A 21,171-nucleotide genomic window follows, 5' to 3' on the forward strand; every position below is an offset into this window, starting at 1 on the left:
AATCCAACAAATATTACTTAGCAACAATATCCAGTTCTTGGGACTAGTACTCGACACTAAACTTACTTTTCAGGCGCATATAAGGCAATTACGGATGCAATGCATGAAAAAGATGAATATCCTCAAAGTTATCTCTTCCACGGCATGGAGAGCCTGTCGCTTCACACTTCTGCACCTATATAGAACCTTAATAAGACCTTGTCTAGACTATGGATCCCCAGTTTATGATTCTGCATGTAAGACAGCATTGGCTTGGCTCAATGCTCTCGGGATTGCCTCAGAAGCTTTAAGGTATACCCAGTGCAAAGTTTGTATATAAATGCTAATGAGCCTCCACTATATCTTAGAAGAAAAGTATTGCTTCTTGGCTATGCAGCCAAATTACGCAGCCTCCCTTCTCACCCCACCTGAACATATCTCTTTGAACCTCAGCGGGTAAACTTATATAGAAACAAACCCAATGAAAATAAACCTGCAGGTATCCGGCTACAAGGGTTAACACAAGATTGGGGCATCTATCTTGGAAATATAACTCAAGCTGCAGATGTGGTACAAGCACCATGGGCAATGAATATACCTCTTTGCGATAAATGTTTTCTTCAGTGGAGAAAACACTCTCCATCGAACCACAATCTTAGACAGTTACATGCGGCTCATGCATTGGCTAATGCTCGCAGTCTCCAAATATATACAGATTGCTCCAAAACCAATATATCAATGGGAGCTGCAGTAATCAGTCCTACAACCACTGTTTCTTTACACTTACCACTCGAATGCAGTGTTTTTACTGCTGAACAGTATGCAATCAAAATGGCTTTAAATGTCCTTAATGTTCCTCTAAACACCCAGATCATAATATACACACCCTAAGTGCTGTGAATGCCCTACAGAATAAATCACAAAATTTCCATCCACTTCTCCCACAAATCAGATCTTGGTTATATCACCTCAGCGAAAATAAGCAGACTGTCACGTTTTGCTGAATACTCAGCCATGTTGGAATTCCAGGAAACGAGCGTGCTGATGAAGCAGCAAAACACCCTACTTGCTTCAATTACATCCCAGTTCCTTATTCTGACTACAAACCAATCATACAGCAGATATGCACTGAGATATGGTCTGAAATGTGGCATAACCAAACAAGTAACAAGCTTCTCCAAATAAAATAGAATCTACAGCTATGGAGATCCAGTTCCCAATTAAACAGGCAGAAAGAGGTTGTGCTTGCAAGAACATGAACTGGCCATACACATCTAACACACCTATTTTTACTGCTAGGTGAAGATACTCCACTTTGCTCACATTATAGTCCCATACTTACTGTGAAGCATATTATCATCGATTGTGCACATTACCATTCAGCTAGAACTGCATGTTTCAGATCTCTGCAAAATTGACAAAAACCACTGCAACTAAGCCATATACTTGGAGATGATGCCAATTCACCAGAAGTTTTTATTTATCTAAAAATGATCAATGTATACAACCACTTCTAGAGCCATCTCTAATGTATTAATGAACACTCGAAAGTAACAGGCACAATTTAGCCATAGCAGCCCTTGCGCCAATAAATCCCACTACAACAAACAACAAGGCAAACTGCGAACATTTTAAATTAGGATAGTTTTTTTAAATAAACAGCATTACAATTCCCACAGAAAAAAAAATGTCATAAATCTGCACATGTATATAGTTACTCACCTAACTCTCATTGCAAATGTATTGATATCCTTGTCCAGCTGATCCAAAAGATTGATGCTCTGAATAATCATATTATCAGCTCTGTTGATATTAAATTTTACCTTCGCTCTAGAGTAACTGTGCCCAAGTCCTAACTGAGCCTTTGATGCAGACTGTTCTGTTAAGCCCTTTATCAAATTATGAAAGTGTAATCTGATACCTGTAAAAGAAATATTAATTTTCTATTGAAGTATACATTATTTAGATTATGTATTACAAAGTGCATATTACTTAGATTTAATTACCAGACTTTATAAAACCATCATTCTACCTAACCTTATCTAATGAATTTTTAACATATTCTTCATTATTCAACTTAGTACATTGTGTTTTACAGAGATATTAAATAGGTTTAGCAGCATTCGTTAGTTTCTTATTTTGAATTTAACCAGCGATTTTTGGAAGTTACAACTCCTGGTGTTGGCACCAATATTGTTGAACGAGCTGCCATGTTGTAGTCGATAAGAAATAGCTTAACATATATATCTTGAACTGATAGCGTAAGGTATAAAGTTAAACTAGATAGCATAATATGAAGCACTTTATTAGGAACCTGTTAGCTTATTATACTATTATCAATTAATCAAAAATATTATTAATCTTATTAAATTGTATTTAAATGAAAATCATGACCCAGACTAGAGCTGCAAAGCAAAGATCACAGACTAGCGAGTGATGTGGCTCGGGGGAGAAATGGAGGTGGCGATTCTCCAACGCATCACAGTCTCAAAAAATGTACGAAGTGTGAAATGTTTGCCGACCTTTCTAAAACAGGAAATGATCTAGCCAAGGAGGATGCCTTTGTGTGAGAGGTGTCTGGAGTGTCAAGAAATTAGGCGCCAACTCAGCATTCTGATTGGCGTCTATGAGAGCTTGAGGTATAGGGTAAATGCCCGAAGAAATTAACATGAGGGGCCCATCAGGCTCTTGACTGCCCAGCTCAACAAGAGCTCACTCCTGTGCATCAGGCAACACTTTGGTCCCAAAGGAAGTAGTTACTGTTGGTGACTCTATTGTCAGGGAGACAGGGAATATACTATGTAAGAAGGATAGGTGGAACAGGACCAGGGTATGTCTACCAGTGGCAAAGGTTGATGACGTTGTAGAGCAGATATCATCTTTTCAGGGCACAAAAGGTGATACTGTTGTACACGTTGGAACTAATGACATTAAGAGTAAGAGATCTGCAGATTTACTCAACAAGTACAGGTCAATGTTGAAAAAAAGTCGCGAGTTAGGGTTGAATGTGAGTGTCTGCAATTCTGCCTAAACACGATAGGAGGAAGTATATGATGAGAGCCTTGTCAATCAGTTCGGCCCTAGAGATATTGGGCAAGGCTCAAGGAGAAGAATTTTTTTTCAGCCTGGTCTGTGCTTGTTGACGGGAGAGTGCTTCTAGAGGGATGGGATACACTTAAATAGAAAGGGTGCAAGAATATTTGCTGATGCTATCGAGGCAGTGTTAGGTGGGTCGGAAAACTGCTAGTGTGGGGGGATACACAGACTAAAAGGTTAACAGTAGCAGCAGGCAGAGACAAAAGTGATTCTTGCACTGCTTCTATTAGAATGGGCAGTAGACTGGAAAGCAAGGTAATGGAGTTTTCCAGGACTGCTGGGAGTCATAGTGGAACAAGTAAATACATGGGCTGTGTTAGGGTGGCTAGGAGCAGGAACAGGTGCATGTACACCAATGATAGGAGTATAGTTAATAAATTTGATGAGCTTGAAGTGCTAGTCAAGACATCAAAGGCAGATATTGTTGGGATATCAGAGACGTGGTGTCACAGATATAGGCAGTGCAGAGTTGGAATTTGGGGCGTACAATGTGTATAGGAAGGGAGGAGGGGTTATGCTGTTAGTTAAGAAACACAAAATCTAAGGAAGTGCATCCAATTGATGTTGGTGGACAATGCAGTGTTGAGTCTGTTTGGTGTGAAATAAGAACTGGGAAAGGAAAAATGAGAGTAGGTGTGTGTTATAGGCCTGTTGAATCTGATTAGTATAATGAGCAATTGTGCAGAGAAATAGAGTGGCCCAGTAAATCAGAATGTCTTATAATGAGAGATTTTAACTTTTCAGACATTGACTGGAACTTGTAGTTTGGTCACTTGCACACTAGCAAGAATTTTGTGGATTTATTGGATGACTGTTTTCTAGAGCAACATGTTCGAGAGGCAACCAGACGGAGTAATACTCTTGATCTGATTATTCGTAGTGATTCTTCATGCATTAAGAATCTGCAGATAAAGGAACCACTGGGCGACAGTGATCACAATGTATTGATGTGGGAATTATTTAAAGATGTAACTACCATCAAGGCTAAAGGGAAGGGCTTTTGCTTTCATAAAGCTGATTACAGAGGTCTCAGACGTTTTTAAATTCTGTACAGTGAGATAAACTGATGATGTTACCAACAGTGAATTCTAAATGGGTTGATTGATTGATTTCGTTTTTGATGGCGCATTGGCAGCTAAGGCCATAATGCGGTAAGTCAAATTCTAAATGAGAAGCCTTCAGGGACTTAATTTTGGAGGCTACTAGGCTTTTCATTCCAACTAAGAAATATTGTTGAAAATTTAGGCCTAAATGGATGTCAGCTGAATTAATGAGGCTCGTGGCACAGAAGAAGAATGTATGGGATGCATATAAAGTATCAGGTGACAATGCTCTTGTAGTGCAAATTTTCAAAAAAAGCAATAACTACAGAGGAATCAGCCTCCTAAACTCCAGATATAAAGCAAGCCTTTTAAAACTGAAACTTAGTAAATACAATGACGGCATCACTGGAAAAGAACAAAACAGGTTCAAGAGGGGAAGATCATGAGCTGATGCTTACTTCACACTCAAACTGATGATAGAAAAAAAGAAGACATTAATTTGGAAATAAATCTCTTATTCATAGATTACAAAAAAGCTTTTGACAAGGTGAAACAAACAAAATTTTGAAATCTTAAAAGAAGACAAAATACCAAACCATCTGATGGAGGCCACCTATAATATCTATGAGGGGGTGTATCAAATAGTTGGTACCCTTACCTAGAAATGTGAAACTTTACAGGAACTTCAATCCTTTTCTATGTACTCTCCATGTATAGTAACACATTTCTCCCATATATGGATCAGTTGTTTAATACCTTGATCATAGAATCCGCACTTTTTGCCTGAAACCATGATTCCACTTCACATCGATGACTTCCTGAGACAAAGCAGTGTCCACGCAATGGTTTCTACATTTCTTGAAACAAGAAGAAGTCTAACGGTGCTAGGTCAGGAGAATAGGGTGGGTGCTGCAGTAGTTCGAAGACGCACTGGGCAACTAAGTTGGTGGTGGCAACTGCCGTGTGAGCCAGTGCATCATCTAACAGAAGATGGACACCTTTAGTTAACATTCCACACCTTTTCACCATCAAAGCATTGCATAACAGAGAAATCACTGTTATGAGTGATTTCTAGTGATTATGAGAAATCACTAGCAAACAGAGCAAAGAGGGAGGATAAAGAATTCTTCCCATATATAAATGCCAAGAAGAGCAGGACAAACCAGATCGGACCTTTATGTAAGGGAAAGGGGATAGTATTAAATACACCAGTTGCCGTTGAACTCAACAGTTATTTTACATCGATATTTACAAATGAAAAACCTTTTGCGGCAATGGGAAATTGTGGGAGTGAAGTTAAAAAATATGTAATTAATGATATTGAAATTTCGCAAGATTATTTAATGAAAAAACTTTCGAGCCTACAGACCAGTAAGGCTCCTGGAATTGATGGAATATACCCTATATAATCTTAAGGGAGGCGGCAAGCGAGTGCATTGAACCATTGAGGCTAATTACGCGAGCATCACTAGACTCTGGGGAGATTCCATTGGATTGGAAAAGTGCAAATGTATCTCCCATACATAAGGGTGGCTCTAAAAGTGAAGTTGGAAATTATCATCCTGTCAGTCTGACTTCAGTAGTAGGAAAAATCATGGAGACAATGATCAAGGGTGGAATTCAGGATCATTTGGATCGAATTGAAATTCTCAAGGATACTCAGCATGGTTTTGTAAAGGGAAAATCACGTTTAACAAATCTGGTTCGCTATTTCGAAAGGGTCACTCACGAGCTGGATTTAGGGAATAATTTCGACATTGTTTATTTAGATTTCAGCAAAGCTTTTGACTCAGTCCCACAAGAGCGGTTGCTTTATAAGCTGGAACAGGTTGGAATCACTGGGAAAATCCTTAGATGGATAGAAGGATGGCTTCAGGGAAGGAGGCGGAGGGCTGTGATAAATGGATATTCCTCAGATTGGGTTGATGTAAGAAGTGGGGTTCCCCAAGGATCAGTATTAGGACCACTGTTGTTTTTAATTTTCATAAACGACATTGATGAAGGGGTAGAGGGCGTGATGTCTAAATTTGCAGATGATGTTAAAATTGGTAGAGTAGTTAATGATCACTGTCAAGCTGAGCTTCTTCAGAGAGACCTAGATAGACTTCAGGAATGGTCAGAAAAATGGCAGCTATGCTTTAATCCAACAAAATGTAAGGTATTACACCTGGGAAACAGTAATCCCAAAATAACTTATTCACTTGGTGGAGTTCAACTAAACCCAGTACTGGAGGAAAGGGACTTGGGTGTTACAATACGGTCAGACATGAAATTCTCTGAACATTGTAAACAGGTTGCAAGGAAGGCCCATGGTGTCCTATCGATGATCTATCGAACTTTTGCAAGTAGAGATAGGGACGTGATAATCTAGGCACCTGCGCGGTGATCTGATTGAGGTGTATAAGGCCTTGAATGGGTTGAGGACGCTGAATTCTGATGGGATCCTTCCACTTGTTCAGATTACGAACCTAAGGGGGCATAAATTCAAAGAAAGGACAGATGTAGAATAGATGTGTGGAAATTTTCCTTTAGCCAGCGGGTGGTTAATTGCTGGAACAAACTTCCATCTGTCGTTGTGGAAGTTGATAGGTTGAATAAATTTAAGGAGGAACTGGACAGGCATTTGGAGGGAATGGTGTGATTTTTTTTTTTTTTTGGCTGATGCTGCATAAGCTCAAACACTTGCTTTCTTGCATCACATGCCACCACTACTACTACAACAAAAAATCTTGGATGAAAAGTAAAATTTTTTAACAGTGGATTTTAAATTTTCATAGAAAGATGACAAAATAAAACGTAAAAATTGCATTGATTATTGACAACTGCCCTACCCACCTTCACTCGTTAATTTTGAAACTTACAAGTGTGAAGCTTGTTTTCTTTCCACTGAATACCTTGTCAAATATAACTGCAGCCTATGGGCCAAGGATTTCAAAATGCACTACTGAAGGTGCATACTGAAAAAAAAAAAAAAATCCTATTGAGAACAGAAACTAACCTACCTATAGATTCTGTTATAGATTTGTGGATGTGCATATATCAGAGTTGGTGAAAGTGTGGAGTCAAGATGTGACCGAAACAACGATTAAGAAATGTTTCGCAAAAGCGGGCTTTGCTAAAATGCAAATTAACAGCGATGAGAGGGATGAACTACTACAAGAGTTCCAAGTGAGGTTTGATCGGTGGAGAAATTGTTCTTGATGAATTTTTATGAGTTGATATTGATGTCATAGTAGTTGAATATCTGAATACGCTCCAACATTTTGGAGTGTATTTAAAAAACTAGTGACAATATCGACAATGAGTTGGATGAAAATGAGGGCAATATTAAACCTTCCAAACAAGAAATGTTCGCAGCATTTGAACCTTTGTGCCAAGGCTTTCAGTGGAAAGATGTAACAAAATATATGAGTGTTTAAATAAATGTAAACATTTTTAAGAATGGTGTACAGTAGAAACCAGTGCACAACAAAATATAACTGAATATATTATGGCATAATTCTTAAGTGTACTAATACATTGTATGCATTATGAAAGTAATCATTTAATATATAAGTATAAATAAATGAATTGCTTTAAAATGTTAGAAAATTTATTCATTCCCACTTATTTCTAATTTATTTCCCATATTTTACTGTATTTCTGAATTTACAGTATTTAGTCTGAATTACAGAAGAAGAAGAAATCAATGCTTTTGATACTGTCAAGATTACTTCGGAGATCACAAAATACCACTGAGGGATTCTGTGCATTATTTGGAGTTAGTTGTTGTTTGAGATGTTTCATGCTGTTCTCCCTGTTCACACAGATCTGTTTTGACTCTGTTTTAAGGAAAAGGTGGTCAACCACCAATCTCCATATCATCTTTGCACAAAGTTCCAGGACTGTTTTATCTGCTTGCTCTTTGTCAATCTCCATAGAGTATATTTCAATTTTTTGATAGTTTTGTTGTTGTTATGTGGTTCTTAGGAGCATTAGCAACTAAGGCCATATTGCTCCGGGGATATGCGGTGATCATTCCCTGACCTTTCTGCATCCTCCGTATTTGGTGGTCACGGGCTTGAACCCTGGTCTAATCAAGAAGTGTGTGCTACGCACTGCTGCACCTGCTCACCTGGCTACGGAGGCCCCTTGGTAGTTTTTGAAATGATTCTCATGGTGATCTGGTGAAATCGCGATGGGTGTTGTTTGCTTGGTAAAATTTTTGCTTTGGTTGAGAAAGTGCTGTCCAAGCCAAGCCGAGCCCACTACTGAAATGTTAGGGAGGACTGATGTCAGTTTGTCTTCCAGATACTTTTGATTTCTGTACTGCCACTGCTTAATGTTCTGATTGTTTCAGATAATGTTATTTTATTAGCCCCTTGATACATGACATCATGCTTAGTTTAATACTTCTCTTTTCAACACTTATAACAGTCTATTCAGTTCAGGCACCATGGAGATTGTACATGTTTGTTATAAGAACATTCTTTTGAGCCACAAGTGGCATAAATGGCTGTCCTGCTGAATGTAATATGGGAACTGCCAAATTTTTGACATTGAAGCATCGTAACAGGATTTGGGATGTATAGCTATATATCACAGTTCAGTATTCTGCTTTCAATGATGTTGGTAGAGTCAGAGTGTTAAAAGTTAGTATTAAAGTGTAAGTTGGAGTCAGTATTACCACCTTTTTTAATAAGGATTTTTTTGGCTTATATAACATTTTGCCTTTTCAATTCCTGTGCAATTTCTTCAAAGCTGATCGGGAAGTCTCATTCCACAATGATCCATTGTTATGTATTTAAAGTAGCATGTGGAATAACTTTAGTGGGAATCCCACTGAATGCTGCAGTTTATAGAAGTAATTCCATGAACTGCAGCAGTTTCTACAAGCCCCTGATTTCAAATGGCATACCTTTTTTGATGAGCCAACTAACTATATGTTCTAGACATCTTTGTATGACAAAACTTTGTATGATTTTATGTAGAACATAAAATCAGAAAGAGTGGAGAAGATGACTGGTTCACATCTTTCTTTTGTCTCCTGGCACTAAATTATTTACGATCACCTTGTTGATGATGATATTCTGTTTGGTCTATAGATCCAAGTGATATCCGGTTTGTCAAATCAGTGGTTGCTCCTTTTTATTTCTACCTGAAAGAAATAATTTTGCTTTCAGGTTACTGCCCCTACCATAGGGCAGTAGGAGTGATGCAACCTAACGACCAAGTAGCTGGAGAGGTTAGTGGGCTAAAAAGCAAAAAGATATTAAAGAGGGTGGATTTCCTTATTTAAATTAGTAAAGTAATGTTCTTTACTGTAGAATTAGATTACATGCAATCTATCTGCTGTTAAAGCCTATCATCATATTCAGCCTTTGCTTATCAACTGCAAGATGAAGGCCTACCCAACATGTTTCCAGCAACTGTAGTCTTCTGCTTTCTGTTGCCATTCTACACTAGCAAATTTCGCAATTTCAATCCACCTTATCTTTGGTCTTTTTCTTGGGCATGTAGAAAAAGCTTAAAGTTTTAAGCCTTTATGTACATATGTGAGCAAGTGAATAATAGAACATATACAAGATGTAAGCTTACTGATTTAGTGTATTTAGATAACTTGCTTCACTAAATGCTAGGCATTAAAGGCAACTAAATGAGATCAAGGGAATATTAGCATCAACTAAAATGGCTACTTCTTCATCCATACACTCAGCGATCACTGAATTGTGACCACCCCATCCGTAATTGACTATGCCACATAGCTCACATAATAAAATACCGAACAGCTTCATATACTAGAGCAGTGGTAATTTGCATCTGGTCGCACAAATCAAAGTTATAAACCGGTTATGGGACATGTAAAGATATCATAGTTTCAAAATGGCAAGATTGTGGAAGCTTGTGCATCAGATGCTTCCATATAGGAAATGTCATACCTTGGCAGATGCTCATAGCTTATTGTGGTTAAAGCGTTCAAAGAATAGTATCGAATGGGTCAAACCACCTCCTGCTGACAGAACTGTAAAACGCTATGCAAAGTGGATGTTCAAAGTTAGCAAATGGGGCAGCACATTGTATGGGCTCAACAGTAAGCATAAAACCCAAGTGACACCCCCCCCCCACTCATCACTGTTAATGGTGAATGTTGTGGTGCCAAAAACATGCTGGTTGAACTGGAAATGAGTATGCTAGTCAGATTAGGTCAAACATCTGGTACAACATGCTGAAGATGCCCTCACGTGTGGTGCAAGCAAAACACACATTCATGGACCTATCATGCATAGTGCAAACTATGCAGGGGGGTTGCCAGGAAGTAGGGCTCTAGTATGCATGGACCAACATTTCACTGGCAAAGTCTACCGGCAGCACATGCACACCCTGCCATGTTGCATTTTTTCCCAGACAGAAACAGCATCTTCCAAAACAATAATGCATTGTATCAATGAACCTGCACTGTGCCTTGAGGAACACAGTGAAGATATCACCCATCTTGATTGGCTTCCAAATTTGCCTGACATCAATCCAATTGAACACCTGTGAGATGTTTTGGAATGGGAAGTGAAGCATATGGGCATGCAACCACAATCTATTCCGACAATGCAGAAAGCCTTCCAGGCAGAATCGCTACCAGATCCCTACAGATGTTTTCACACAGTATTAGCTTGGTGGCCACAAATTTGTAGTGCCATACTGAGAAATTTTTGGCAAGTTAGGTTCATTTCTTGTAATAAACGAACACTTGCAGGATTGTCAGCAGAAATGAGAATTTTGATATAATTTCTGCTTAAATTAAGGCTACTGTGGAGATGATGGCAATTCCAATGAAGGTCTGTATACATTATTTGGACAGCTGTTGTTCTGGATAATTACACTGTTTCTTGCTTAAGAGACGGTGAAGATATCACCCATCTTGATTGGCCTCCAAATTTGCCTGACATCAATCCAATTGAACACCTGTAGCTGATCTCAGGTGGAGAGAGCTGGACTTTTCAGACCACATAATAAGCAAACTGGCCAGTGAACATTTGAACAGATATACACATGATAATCATATTACACAATGTAGTATATCATATTAAATGGCAAACTACAGTTAAAGTAGTTTGTGTACCAAAAATCCCTCAAATTAAGCAAGTAGATTAAAATATTTTTCACCAAAACTCAAAAGCAAAACATACCTCGCATAATCTCTGGAACAACTCCTGTATGCTGGCATGGTATTCCTATTACTTCTTGTACTGCTGCTCCAAGTTTGGCTTCACCCACACCAAGTGTGACTGGGCATTTTTTAGTTGGCTTTGGGAGATATGTTTCCAAGAAAAGCTGCAAGTCTTGATGCAAAATACCTAAACAAAAAATATACTCCAAATCAAGGTTTTCCTCTGACATTTAAATGTTATCTCCTAATATGAAAGGTGAAACAATATAATGTGAGATAAGCTCGATAACTATGAAAAAGAGTTGCAATAACACTATGCTCAGGGCTGTTCCAGGGTATATTGCTGTCATGGTGCAAACTATTTTTTACTGCCCTTTATAATAATAACAATAAAAACTAAGTAATTTTTAAAACTTAATTTCATCTTCAATTGCCATGTATGTGGATAACATTTGAGTTTGTTTTAATTGCAACTCAAAAACATTTTGGATCAACCAATGTGGATACTAAAAAATACTCTGAATAATGTTTGACACTTTATTAATGCAAACAAAACAAAAATAAAAACTATAAAATACAAACAACAAATAGGTATTTCAGAATATTTATTACTTTATTTTAAATAAAGTAATAATTATTCTAAATAATGAAATAAATAAAAATGTAAATAAAATTTACAGAATAAAATAACGAATTCAAATTTTACTCTTTTGCTTTGATTGTAACAAAATCCAACGTAAGTTTTTTTCTCCAAATTCTCAGCAATTTCATTTTTGATTGAAATTAGAGCTAAATGGTTGAGTCTGTAACACTCATTGTCCTGTTGATGAACAAATTTGAAAAGGAGCACTCACTGCTAACCACTGATACTGGAATTGTTTGTTTTTTGTTTTTTGGATTTTAGGAGCATTAGCAACTAAGGCCATATTGCTCCGGGATATGTGGTGATCATTCTTTGACCTTTCCACATCCTCCGTATTTGGTGGTGACGGGCTCGAACCCCGGTCTAATCAAGAAGCGTGTGCTACGCACTGCTGCTCCTTCCCACCTGGCTACGGAGGCGCCTACTGGAATTGTTAACGATTCTTAGAACTATTGAAATGTTTCGGAAAGAACTTGTTAAGCTTATTATTTTTTTTTAATATTTCAGTTAAGACTTCTGCAACCTTGAAATTATCAGGTCTCAGTTTTAAAATTTGTTCTGTTTCCATTTTATGTAAAACATTGAAGTTATGTGAAACGTTAAAATTATCGCTATAATCCTTCAGTTGTTCAAAGTGATCTTCAATTGTATTATTTGTTGTATCTAATACTGCAAATAAAAAAAAAAAAATTCAGGGAAGGTAAAAAGAAAGCCAACAAGAGAACAACAGGAAGCTTCAGCAAACTTATTTCCCACTACCGCAGTTTTTCCCTGTATTCTCGGTAAACAGATGGTGCGTGTTATTGGTAGTGGCACTAGATGTCGATAACGATGTACTGATTAGTTTTTCTCATTATTAAAAGCAGATTATTGGAATTCATGAGTGTAATATGCCTTTGTGGCTGAAATTTCCTTACGGGCACACTTTCCAGACTGCCTCAGTCTTAGGGTGTTTACCCCCCTTCCCGCTGTTTTAACCTAATAGGAAAACAACTTCTACTGCAACTACCGATAACACTCATTGTCTGTAAAAGTCGTTTTTGTATCAGGTTAAAACAGCAGGAAGGGAGATAAACACCCCAAGACTGAGGCAGTCTGGAAGGTGTACTCATAAATTTCAGCCCACTCATGAACTCTGATAATATGCTTTTAATAATAAGAAAAAAACTAATCAATACATCGTTATCGACTTCTTTTACCGAGAATGCAGGGAGTAGCTGCTGTAGTGGGATACACATATGCCCAGTAAGTTTACTAAAGTTTCCTGTGGTTCTCGTTTTTGGCTTTCTTTACGTTAGCCAAAAATTCATTTTGAAAACAACTTTCAGATATGAAACTCTTATCTCATTCATACTGAAACAAATTTCTTTTTTTCCCCCCTTCTGATATTCTCATTTTCTGTGGGAAATTTTTCATCAGATGCAATTTCAAGAATTTCATTCATTATCTATCTAAAAGTTTGAATAATTTTTTTAGTTTCTTGAAATGTTTTACTGATTTTAATAAGTTAATGGTCTTATTTCTAAAATTTTACTGACGATATTTATGTTAGAAAGAATTTCATACCAAATACAATCGAAATTCCCTATAACGAATTTGATAAATCTAGCGAAAAAATTCGTCATAGAGAAATTTCGTTATACAGAGAATATCTTTTTCATTAAAAATTGTTATTTAATTAGAAAATGAATCTACATTTATTTTTAATGTATTTTATTTCAAAAACATTTATTTAAATTACGTTTACACAATTTTCGCCAATAAGTACCACAAATTAAAATTTGTAATTTTTGTCTGATTCTCAAAGAAAACCTCACATTTGTTCAGAGCATTAAAAACATTATCAGGAACATTTTCACAAAACTGTAGACCCATACGAACCATTTTTAAAGCGTTAATCATTTCTTCGTGAGTTGGCTTTTCTACGGGTTGTTCTGATGAGTCTTCAGCGTCATCGTTAATTTCTTCGTGATCATGGTCGTGTCTAACACTGTTCAGCAGTATTTCATCTACATTTGGATGTTCTGTTGTTGTTGTCAGATCTTGATCTACATAAACATAACTATCTAGTGTTATTTCATTTTCGATGTTTCCGGACGATTCTAATAATGTCCAAAAGTTTTCAGTTGTGAAAGGGGCAATTCATCTTGTTCATCCAGTTGTTGTTCGACTTCTGTATTCAATGCAAATCCCGCTTAAGAAAAACAATTTTGAATAGTGTATTCAGTGACATCATTCGTCCAAACTTTTGCCAGTTCAGAGATGCAATCTCTAAGGTTAATTGTAACCTCCAAATTTCTATTTTCTGATAACGCATTGACAATCTTCATTATTATTCTCTTTCGATAATGAAATTTAAAATTTTTAATAATGCCCTGGTCCATTGGCTGGAGTTTTGACGTTACGTTTGGTGGTAAAAACAACAACTTCACACTTTTAAGTTTGGCAGAAATACAGTACTGGCAGGATGTGCCGGACAGTTGTCAGTTACCAACACAATTTTCCTTTTTTCTTTTGGTGTAGTCAACTTTCAAAGATTTTGTGCCTCTAAAACATCTTGGGTTTTTTGATTTTCCGATGACTAAAAGTCTTAATTTTTCACTTCCTGTCATATTTGCCCCAACTAGCAGAGTGTTTCTTTCTTTGCTTTGTTTTCTGCCAAAACATTTATCAACCTTAAAAGCAAGTGTTCTTGCTTTTCAATAAACAATTAAAGAATAAACCCATTTCGTCAGCATTAAAAACATCCTTAGGTTCATATTCTTCCAAAATCTTTAAGGTATTGTTCCTCCAACTGTTACAATCTTCTTCACTTAGAAAATAAAACAATCCGCAATTATAACAGAAAACTGCATTTTGTAATATTAAATAAAGTAACCAATTTCGGGAAGTTAATTCTACATTTGGCAAATTCTTTCATAATAATAATCTTGTGAAAAAAATCTGTCATTATCATCTTTTAGAAAAACAATATTCTTTACTTGTTCTGGTTTATTTTGAACATGCATCATTTTAATTTTGTCACAGTATTTTTGATCATTTGCCAGGATCACTAATAGAAATCGATTTGTTCTACATATTATCATTCATAATTTCTTCTTCAAGCTCAAATTTTTGAGTTGATTCATCTTGCACAATATTATTGACACTTCCCACTCACTCATTTATATTGTTTGTTCTAAATTGGTGTGTTAGTAGGTATCGAGTCGCTGCCATCAATTGGGTCAGAGAGTATCCTTGAAGACATTTAGAAAGTGAATAATTGGATAATTGGAATTTTTTTTTTTTTTTTTTTTTAATTTGTTCCTGTTTTTGTTGTCTCTGTTTTAGATATTAACTATCAGAGTCATTTACTTCCATCAGACATTTACATTAAAGCATTGTAAGAGATTTGGGATAATCATCATCATCAGCCATTTTCAATCCACTGCAGGATTGAAGGCCTCTCCAGCAACTTTCCAGTTGCTTCTGTTTTGAGCACTGGCCATTCATTTACTACCAAAAACTCATGAATTTCATCTATCCATCTCCACCTTTGTCTTCCAGGTTTTCTTCTAGCTCCTCTTGGGTACCATTCTGTTATTTTCTTAGTCCATCTGTCATCATGTCTTCGAGCTATGTATCCTGCCCAAGACCATTTTAGTTCTTTAGTTTTGATAAGAATGTCCTTTACTTGAGTTTGCTGCCTAATCCATGTGTTTCTCTTCTTATCTAACAGTCTGATTCCCAATATAATTCGTTCCATTCTTCGCTGTGTAGTTCTCAGCTTCTCTTCCATTCTTTTGGTGAGTGCACAAGTTTTACTTCCATAAGTCATGGTGGGGAGTATACATTGGTTCATTATTTTACGTTTCAGACAAACTGGGATTTTGCTCTTCAGTATGTGACTATATTTCCTGAATGCTATCCATCCAAAATTTATTCTTCTCTTGACTTCCAGCCATTTATCATTATTACAGCTAATAACTTGTCCCAGATAACTATATGACTCCACTTTTTCAACTACTGCTCCTTCAATCATTATTTCCCTTTCTTTGGTATACTTGTTCATCATTACTTTTATTTTAGCCATATTCATCTTTAGTCCAAAATCCTTACTAAGTGTGCATATCTGATTAAGATTTTCCTCTAATTCTTTGGGATCGTGGCTTATGACCCCAATGTCATCTGCAAATCGTAAATAGTTTAGGTACTTTCCGTTGACATGACTCCTTTCTGCGACCAGTCTAATCTTCTGAAAGCTTCCTCAAGGGCAGCAGTAAACAGCTTTGGAGATATTGTGTCTCCTTGTCGAATTCTTTTCTCAATTTTAAATTTCCTACTGTCTTTGTCTAGTCTAATAAAGGAGGTAACACTCTCACATATTTTCTTCAAAATCATAATATATGGGGTATCTATGCCTTGTCTTTCCAGTGCCCGAAACATTGCCTTATGCTGTATGGAGTCAAATGCCTTTTCATAATCCACAAATGCCAGGCATAATGGCGTTTTATATTTGCTTTCTCCATTAGCTGTGATATTACGTGAAGGTGATCAATAGTTGAGAATCCTGTCCTAAAGCCAGCTTGCCCTTTCGGCTGATTCTCATCAAGTATTCTTTCTAATCTGTTAGTAATGACCCTTGTGAACAACTTGTAGATGTGGGATAACAAGCTAATTGGTCTATAATTTCCAATTTCTGATTTATCTCCTTTCTTATGCAGCAAAACTATGGTTGCATTATTCCACTGCTTAGGCATCACGCCTTTTCTAATGCACTTTGTGAAGATCCTTGTCAGTTTTTGTGTTATGTATCTTCCTCCCAATTTTAACAACTCTACAGTAACTTCATCTTCCCCCAGGGCTTTCTGATTCTTCATTTTCTTCAATGCATGTTCAACCTCATCAGGAAGAATATTGGGTATATCGTATGTGTTGCTACTTTGCAATTCATCTTCCCCACTGCTGGCATCATTCCCGCGCTCCTTGTATAATTCTCTATAGTAGTCTTCTGCTATTTGAATTATACCTTCTCTGCTGTTTGTAAGTACACCATCGCTATTCTTCAGTTTCAGTATCATTTGCCTTTCTGTATACTGCTCATGGCTGCTGATTTAAATCCTTTATTTTCCCTTAATGCTTGTTCTACTTTTCTTGTGTTAAATCTTCTTATGTCCTCTCTGAGTCTCTTTCTAATGGCTTTATACTCAATTTTCTCCGTGGCAGTGTTTTTCTTGCTCTTCATTTGTTGTCTTCGGTTCATCATGACAAGTGTTTCTTGACTAATTTTTTCTTCTTTGGATTTCTTTTTCCCTATAGGTTCCTTGGGCTTTATCACTTTCAGAAAGTTGTAATATTCCTCGTCGATATCTTGGTCCTGAACAGTCTGCTGAAGCTCAAACTTGTTCTTAAGTTCCAGAACATACTGCTTTTTCTCCTCCTCTGTTATCCCAAAGACCTTTGTATTATTTACTCGAGTCAGTTTTTTCCTTTCCTTTCCTACATCTATATCAAGTGACCACATCTTACCATTCTGTGATCACTTCCAACATTTACCTTATTCAGGACGGTAATATCATTCACAATATATCTTCTGATAGTGAGGATGAAGTCGATTTCATTAGTTGTTAATCCACTTGGACTCTTCCATGTCCACTTTCTGTTCACCCTTTTCTTGAAAAAAGTGTTCATTACTGACAGTCCTTGAGATTCTGCAAATTCCACAAGTCTTTCACCAATTCCAAAATTTTCTATAGTTCCTCTTTCTGCGCTGTTTTGCCTTTTTCCAACCTTAGCACTGAAGTCCCCCATAATAATAGTGTAGTGGGTTTTCTGCTCATCTAGAAGACTCTCAATTTCGGTGTACATTTCTTCAACCTCTTCATCATCATGGCTCGATGTTGGTGCATAAATCATTAAAATCTTTAACTTGTAACTCTTAGAAATCTTGAGTATTAGTCTTGACACCCTTGGTGATGTACATTTGAATTCCAAAATGTTGTTTATAAAATCTTTATCGACCAGAAACCCAACTCCACCTTCACTCCTTTCACTGTTTCCATTGGTGTACAGCAGATTTCCACTTGATAAACTTATAGGTGATTCATTTCTTCGAGATTTGGGATACGTGGCTATAATGGGCATGAAGTATCCTGTTGTAGTAGTATTAGTGGCATATGATGCAAGAAAGCAAGTGTGAGCCTATGCAGCATCGGCCAAAAAAAACATCATACCATTCCCTCCAAATGCCTGTCCAGATCCTCCTTAAATTTATTCAACCTATCAACTTTTACAACGACAGATGGAAGTTTGTTTCAGCAATTAACCACCCGCTGGCTAAAGGCAAATTTCCGCACATCTATTCTACATCTGTCCTTTCTTAATTTGAATTTATGCCCCCTTAGGTTCGTAATCTGAACAAGTGGAAGGATCCCATCAGAATTCAGTATGCTCAACCGATTCAAGTCCTTATACACCTCAATCAGATCACCGCGCAGGTGCCTAGTCTCCAGCCACTGCAATTTTCAGAACTTAGCCTCTCTTGGTAAGAGGATCCCTTCATTCCCCTCACCAATCTTGTTGCCCTTCTCTGTACACGCTCAGGCAAATCTACATCCTTCCTAAAATGAGGCCTCCAGACCTGTACGCAGTACTCAAGGCATGGCCTGACCATTGCCTTATACAGAGGGACAATCACCTCCTTTTCCCCGCTAGCAAAATTCCTATATATCATTGACAAAACCCCATGACCTGCCCTGGCAGTCTGTCTGTATTGCTCAGATAATTTCACATCTGACTTCACAATTACTGCCAGGTCTTTTTCATTTTCTACCACCTTAAGTGTAGTACCACACAGTTGGTACGTTTCTCTGGGGTTACTTCTACCCATATGCAGTACTTTGCATTTTTCAAGTTTCAGTTGCCACTTCTTAGCCCGTCTGCCCAAACTATCAAGATCCTGTTGCAGTAGCACACTGCCATTACTGTCATTAACAACCCTGCCAACCTTTGTATCATCTGCAAACTTTGACATTAAGCCTGATATACCTTCATCAATATCACTGATAAATATACAAAACAGCAGTGGACCCAACACAGAACCCTGTGGGACTCCACTAATAACATTAGTCCACGAAGAGCAGCACCTATTGATTACCACCTGCTGTCTTCTCCCACTTAACCATCCTTTTATCCATTGTAGCAACTTACCCTTAATACCATTCTGCTCCAATTTGTACAATAGTCATCCATGCGCAACGGTGTCAAAAGCTTTCCTGAAATCCAAATATATGATATCAAAATTATTTTTTGCATCCAGTTCCTTTGTAACCACATCATAATATCCTATCAAATTTGTCAGACAAGACTTTCCCTTAACAAACCCATGCTGTGTCTGAATTATTGCTGCAGTCTTGTCTAGATGATCCTGCAATGCGTCTTTAACCAGTGACTCCATTATTTTATACGGAATAGAAGTTAAACTAACTGGTCTGTAATTGCTTGTGTCACCCTTCGATCTCCCTTTGTGAATTGGGGATACATTTGCACATCTCCAGTCGGTGGGAACTTCCCCTGAGTCCAAGGATGCTCTCATAATTATGGCTAAGGGTCTCAGTTGCTCTGCCGCTTCCTTTAATATAACTGGATAGATCCCATCCACCCCAGGTGCTTTTCTTATGTTTAACTTCAACAATTTCTCCTCCACTTTGCTCTCAGTTATTGCAAAATCATTAAGTATCCTGCTACAATTTGATAACCTTCTGCCATTTTCAAACCTTAATAATTCCTCATGTGTGAATGTAGATTCAAAATACTCAGTCACTTTGTTTGCTATCTGAGCAGGATCATCAACAGTCGAACCATCGATGTCAACTGGACCAATCAGATTCATCCCCTTCCTTTTATTGTTTACATAAGTAAAGAAATCCTTACTGTTTTTCTTAGCTCTTTTGCCAAGGATTTCTCGTAATCTGCCTTCGCCTGCCTAACCTCCTTTGTGACCTGATTACAGACTAGCTTATATCTGCCATAGGCTTCTGAGTTGCTTGATAATTTATATGCATCCCATGCATTTTTCGTCTCTGTCACGTGTCTCATTAGTTCATTTGATAACCATTTAGGCCTAAACCTTGAACAATATCTCTTAATAGGTACGAAACTTTTAGTAGCATCCACGATTAATTCCTTGAATGCTTCCCACTTAGAATTTACTGTTGGTAACATCGTCAGTTGATCCCACTGTACAGAATTTAAAAACTGTCTAGGACCACTGTACTCACCTTTACGGAAGCAAAAACCCTTTCTTTACCCCTGATGGTAATTAAATCTAAGTAAATCCTACATCAGTACACTGTGATCACTGCCACCTAGTGGTTCCTTTATCTGCAAATTCTTAATACACGAATGATCACTGCTGATAACCAGATCTAGAGTATTACTCTCTCTGGTTTGTCTCTCGAACATGCTGCTGCAGAAAACAATCATCCAATAAATCCACAAAAGCCTGACTAGTGTGTGAGTGACCAACCCACAAGTTCCAGTCAATATCTGGGAAGTTTAAAATCCCCCATTATAAGACATTCTGATTTACTAGCCCATTCTATTTCTCTGTACAATTGTTCATTGCTCATTCGAGTCATTAGGCCTATAACACACTCCTACTCTTATTTTTGCTTTCGCAGTGCTTATGTCACAATAAACTGACTCAACAGTGCACTGTTCATCTATATTAACTGGTGCACTTCTTTTGATTTTATGTTTTTCTTAATTAACAGCACAACACCTCCTCCCTTTCTATCCTGTCTATCCTTTCTGTACACATTATACTCCCCAAATTGCAGTTCTGCATTCCTTATATCTGTGTGACACCATGTCTCTGCTATCCCAAAAATATATCTGCCTTTGTTGTCTTGACCAACACTTCAAATTCATCAAATTTATTTACTATACTTCTAGCATTGGTATACATGCTCCTATTCCTATTCACCCTAACACATCCCATATACCCACCTATTTCACGATGACTGCCATCCGTACCTGAAACCCCCAACACCCCTCGCTCCAGGTCGCTACTAATTCTAAAGAAGTTGTGCAAGAATCACCTTCACCTCTGCCTGTGGCTACTGTTAAACTATTAGTCCTTGTATCCCCCTCCAAGCTATCAGTTTTCTGACCCACCTAACTCTGCCTCGATAGCATCAGCAAATATTCTTGCACCCTTTCTGTTTAAAGTATACCATTCCTGTAGAAGCAGTCTCTCCTGTTAACAAGCACAGACCAGGCTGTGAAAA

The 21,171-nt window shown here is 37.4% G+C and overlaps 1 protein-coding gene across 1 annotated transcript in view; it reads right to left on the bottom strand.

Moving 5' to 3' along the window:
• The window catches only part of Nop56 (Nop56 ribonucleoprotein), a 106,631-nt gene that overhangs the window by 52,381 nt on the left and 33,079 nt on the right, over positions 1-21,171 (bottom strand). The window contains exons 3-4 of the mRNA XM_090374194.1: positions 11,279-11,446; positions 1,702-1,900 (exon numbers count right to left, since the gene is read on the bottom strand). Of these exons, the coding sequence (XP_090230320.1) occupies positions 1,702-1,900; positions 11,279-11,446 (367 nt within the window). The remainder of the gene's footprint in view (positions 1-1,701; positions 1,901-11,278; positions 11,447-21,171) is intronic.

Source organism: Mastigoproctus giganteus, chromosome 5 (genome assembly GCF_048544385.1).
Source record: "Mastigoproctus giganteus isolate SK-2022 chromosome 5, ASM4854438v1, whole genome shotgun sequence".
Lineage (NCBI taxonomy): Eukaryota > Metazoa > Arthropoda > Arachnida > Uropygi > Thelyphonidae > Mastigoproctus > Mastigoproctus giganteus.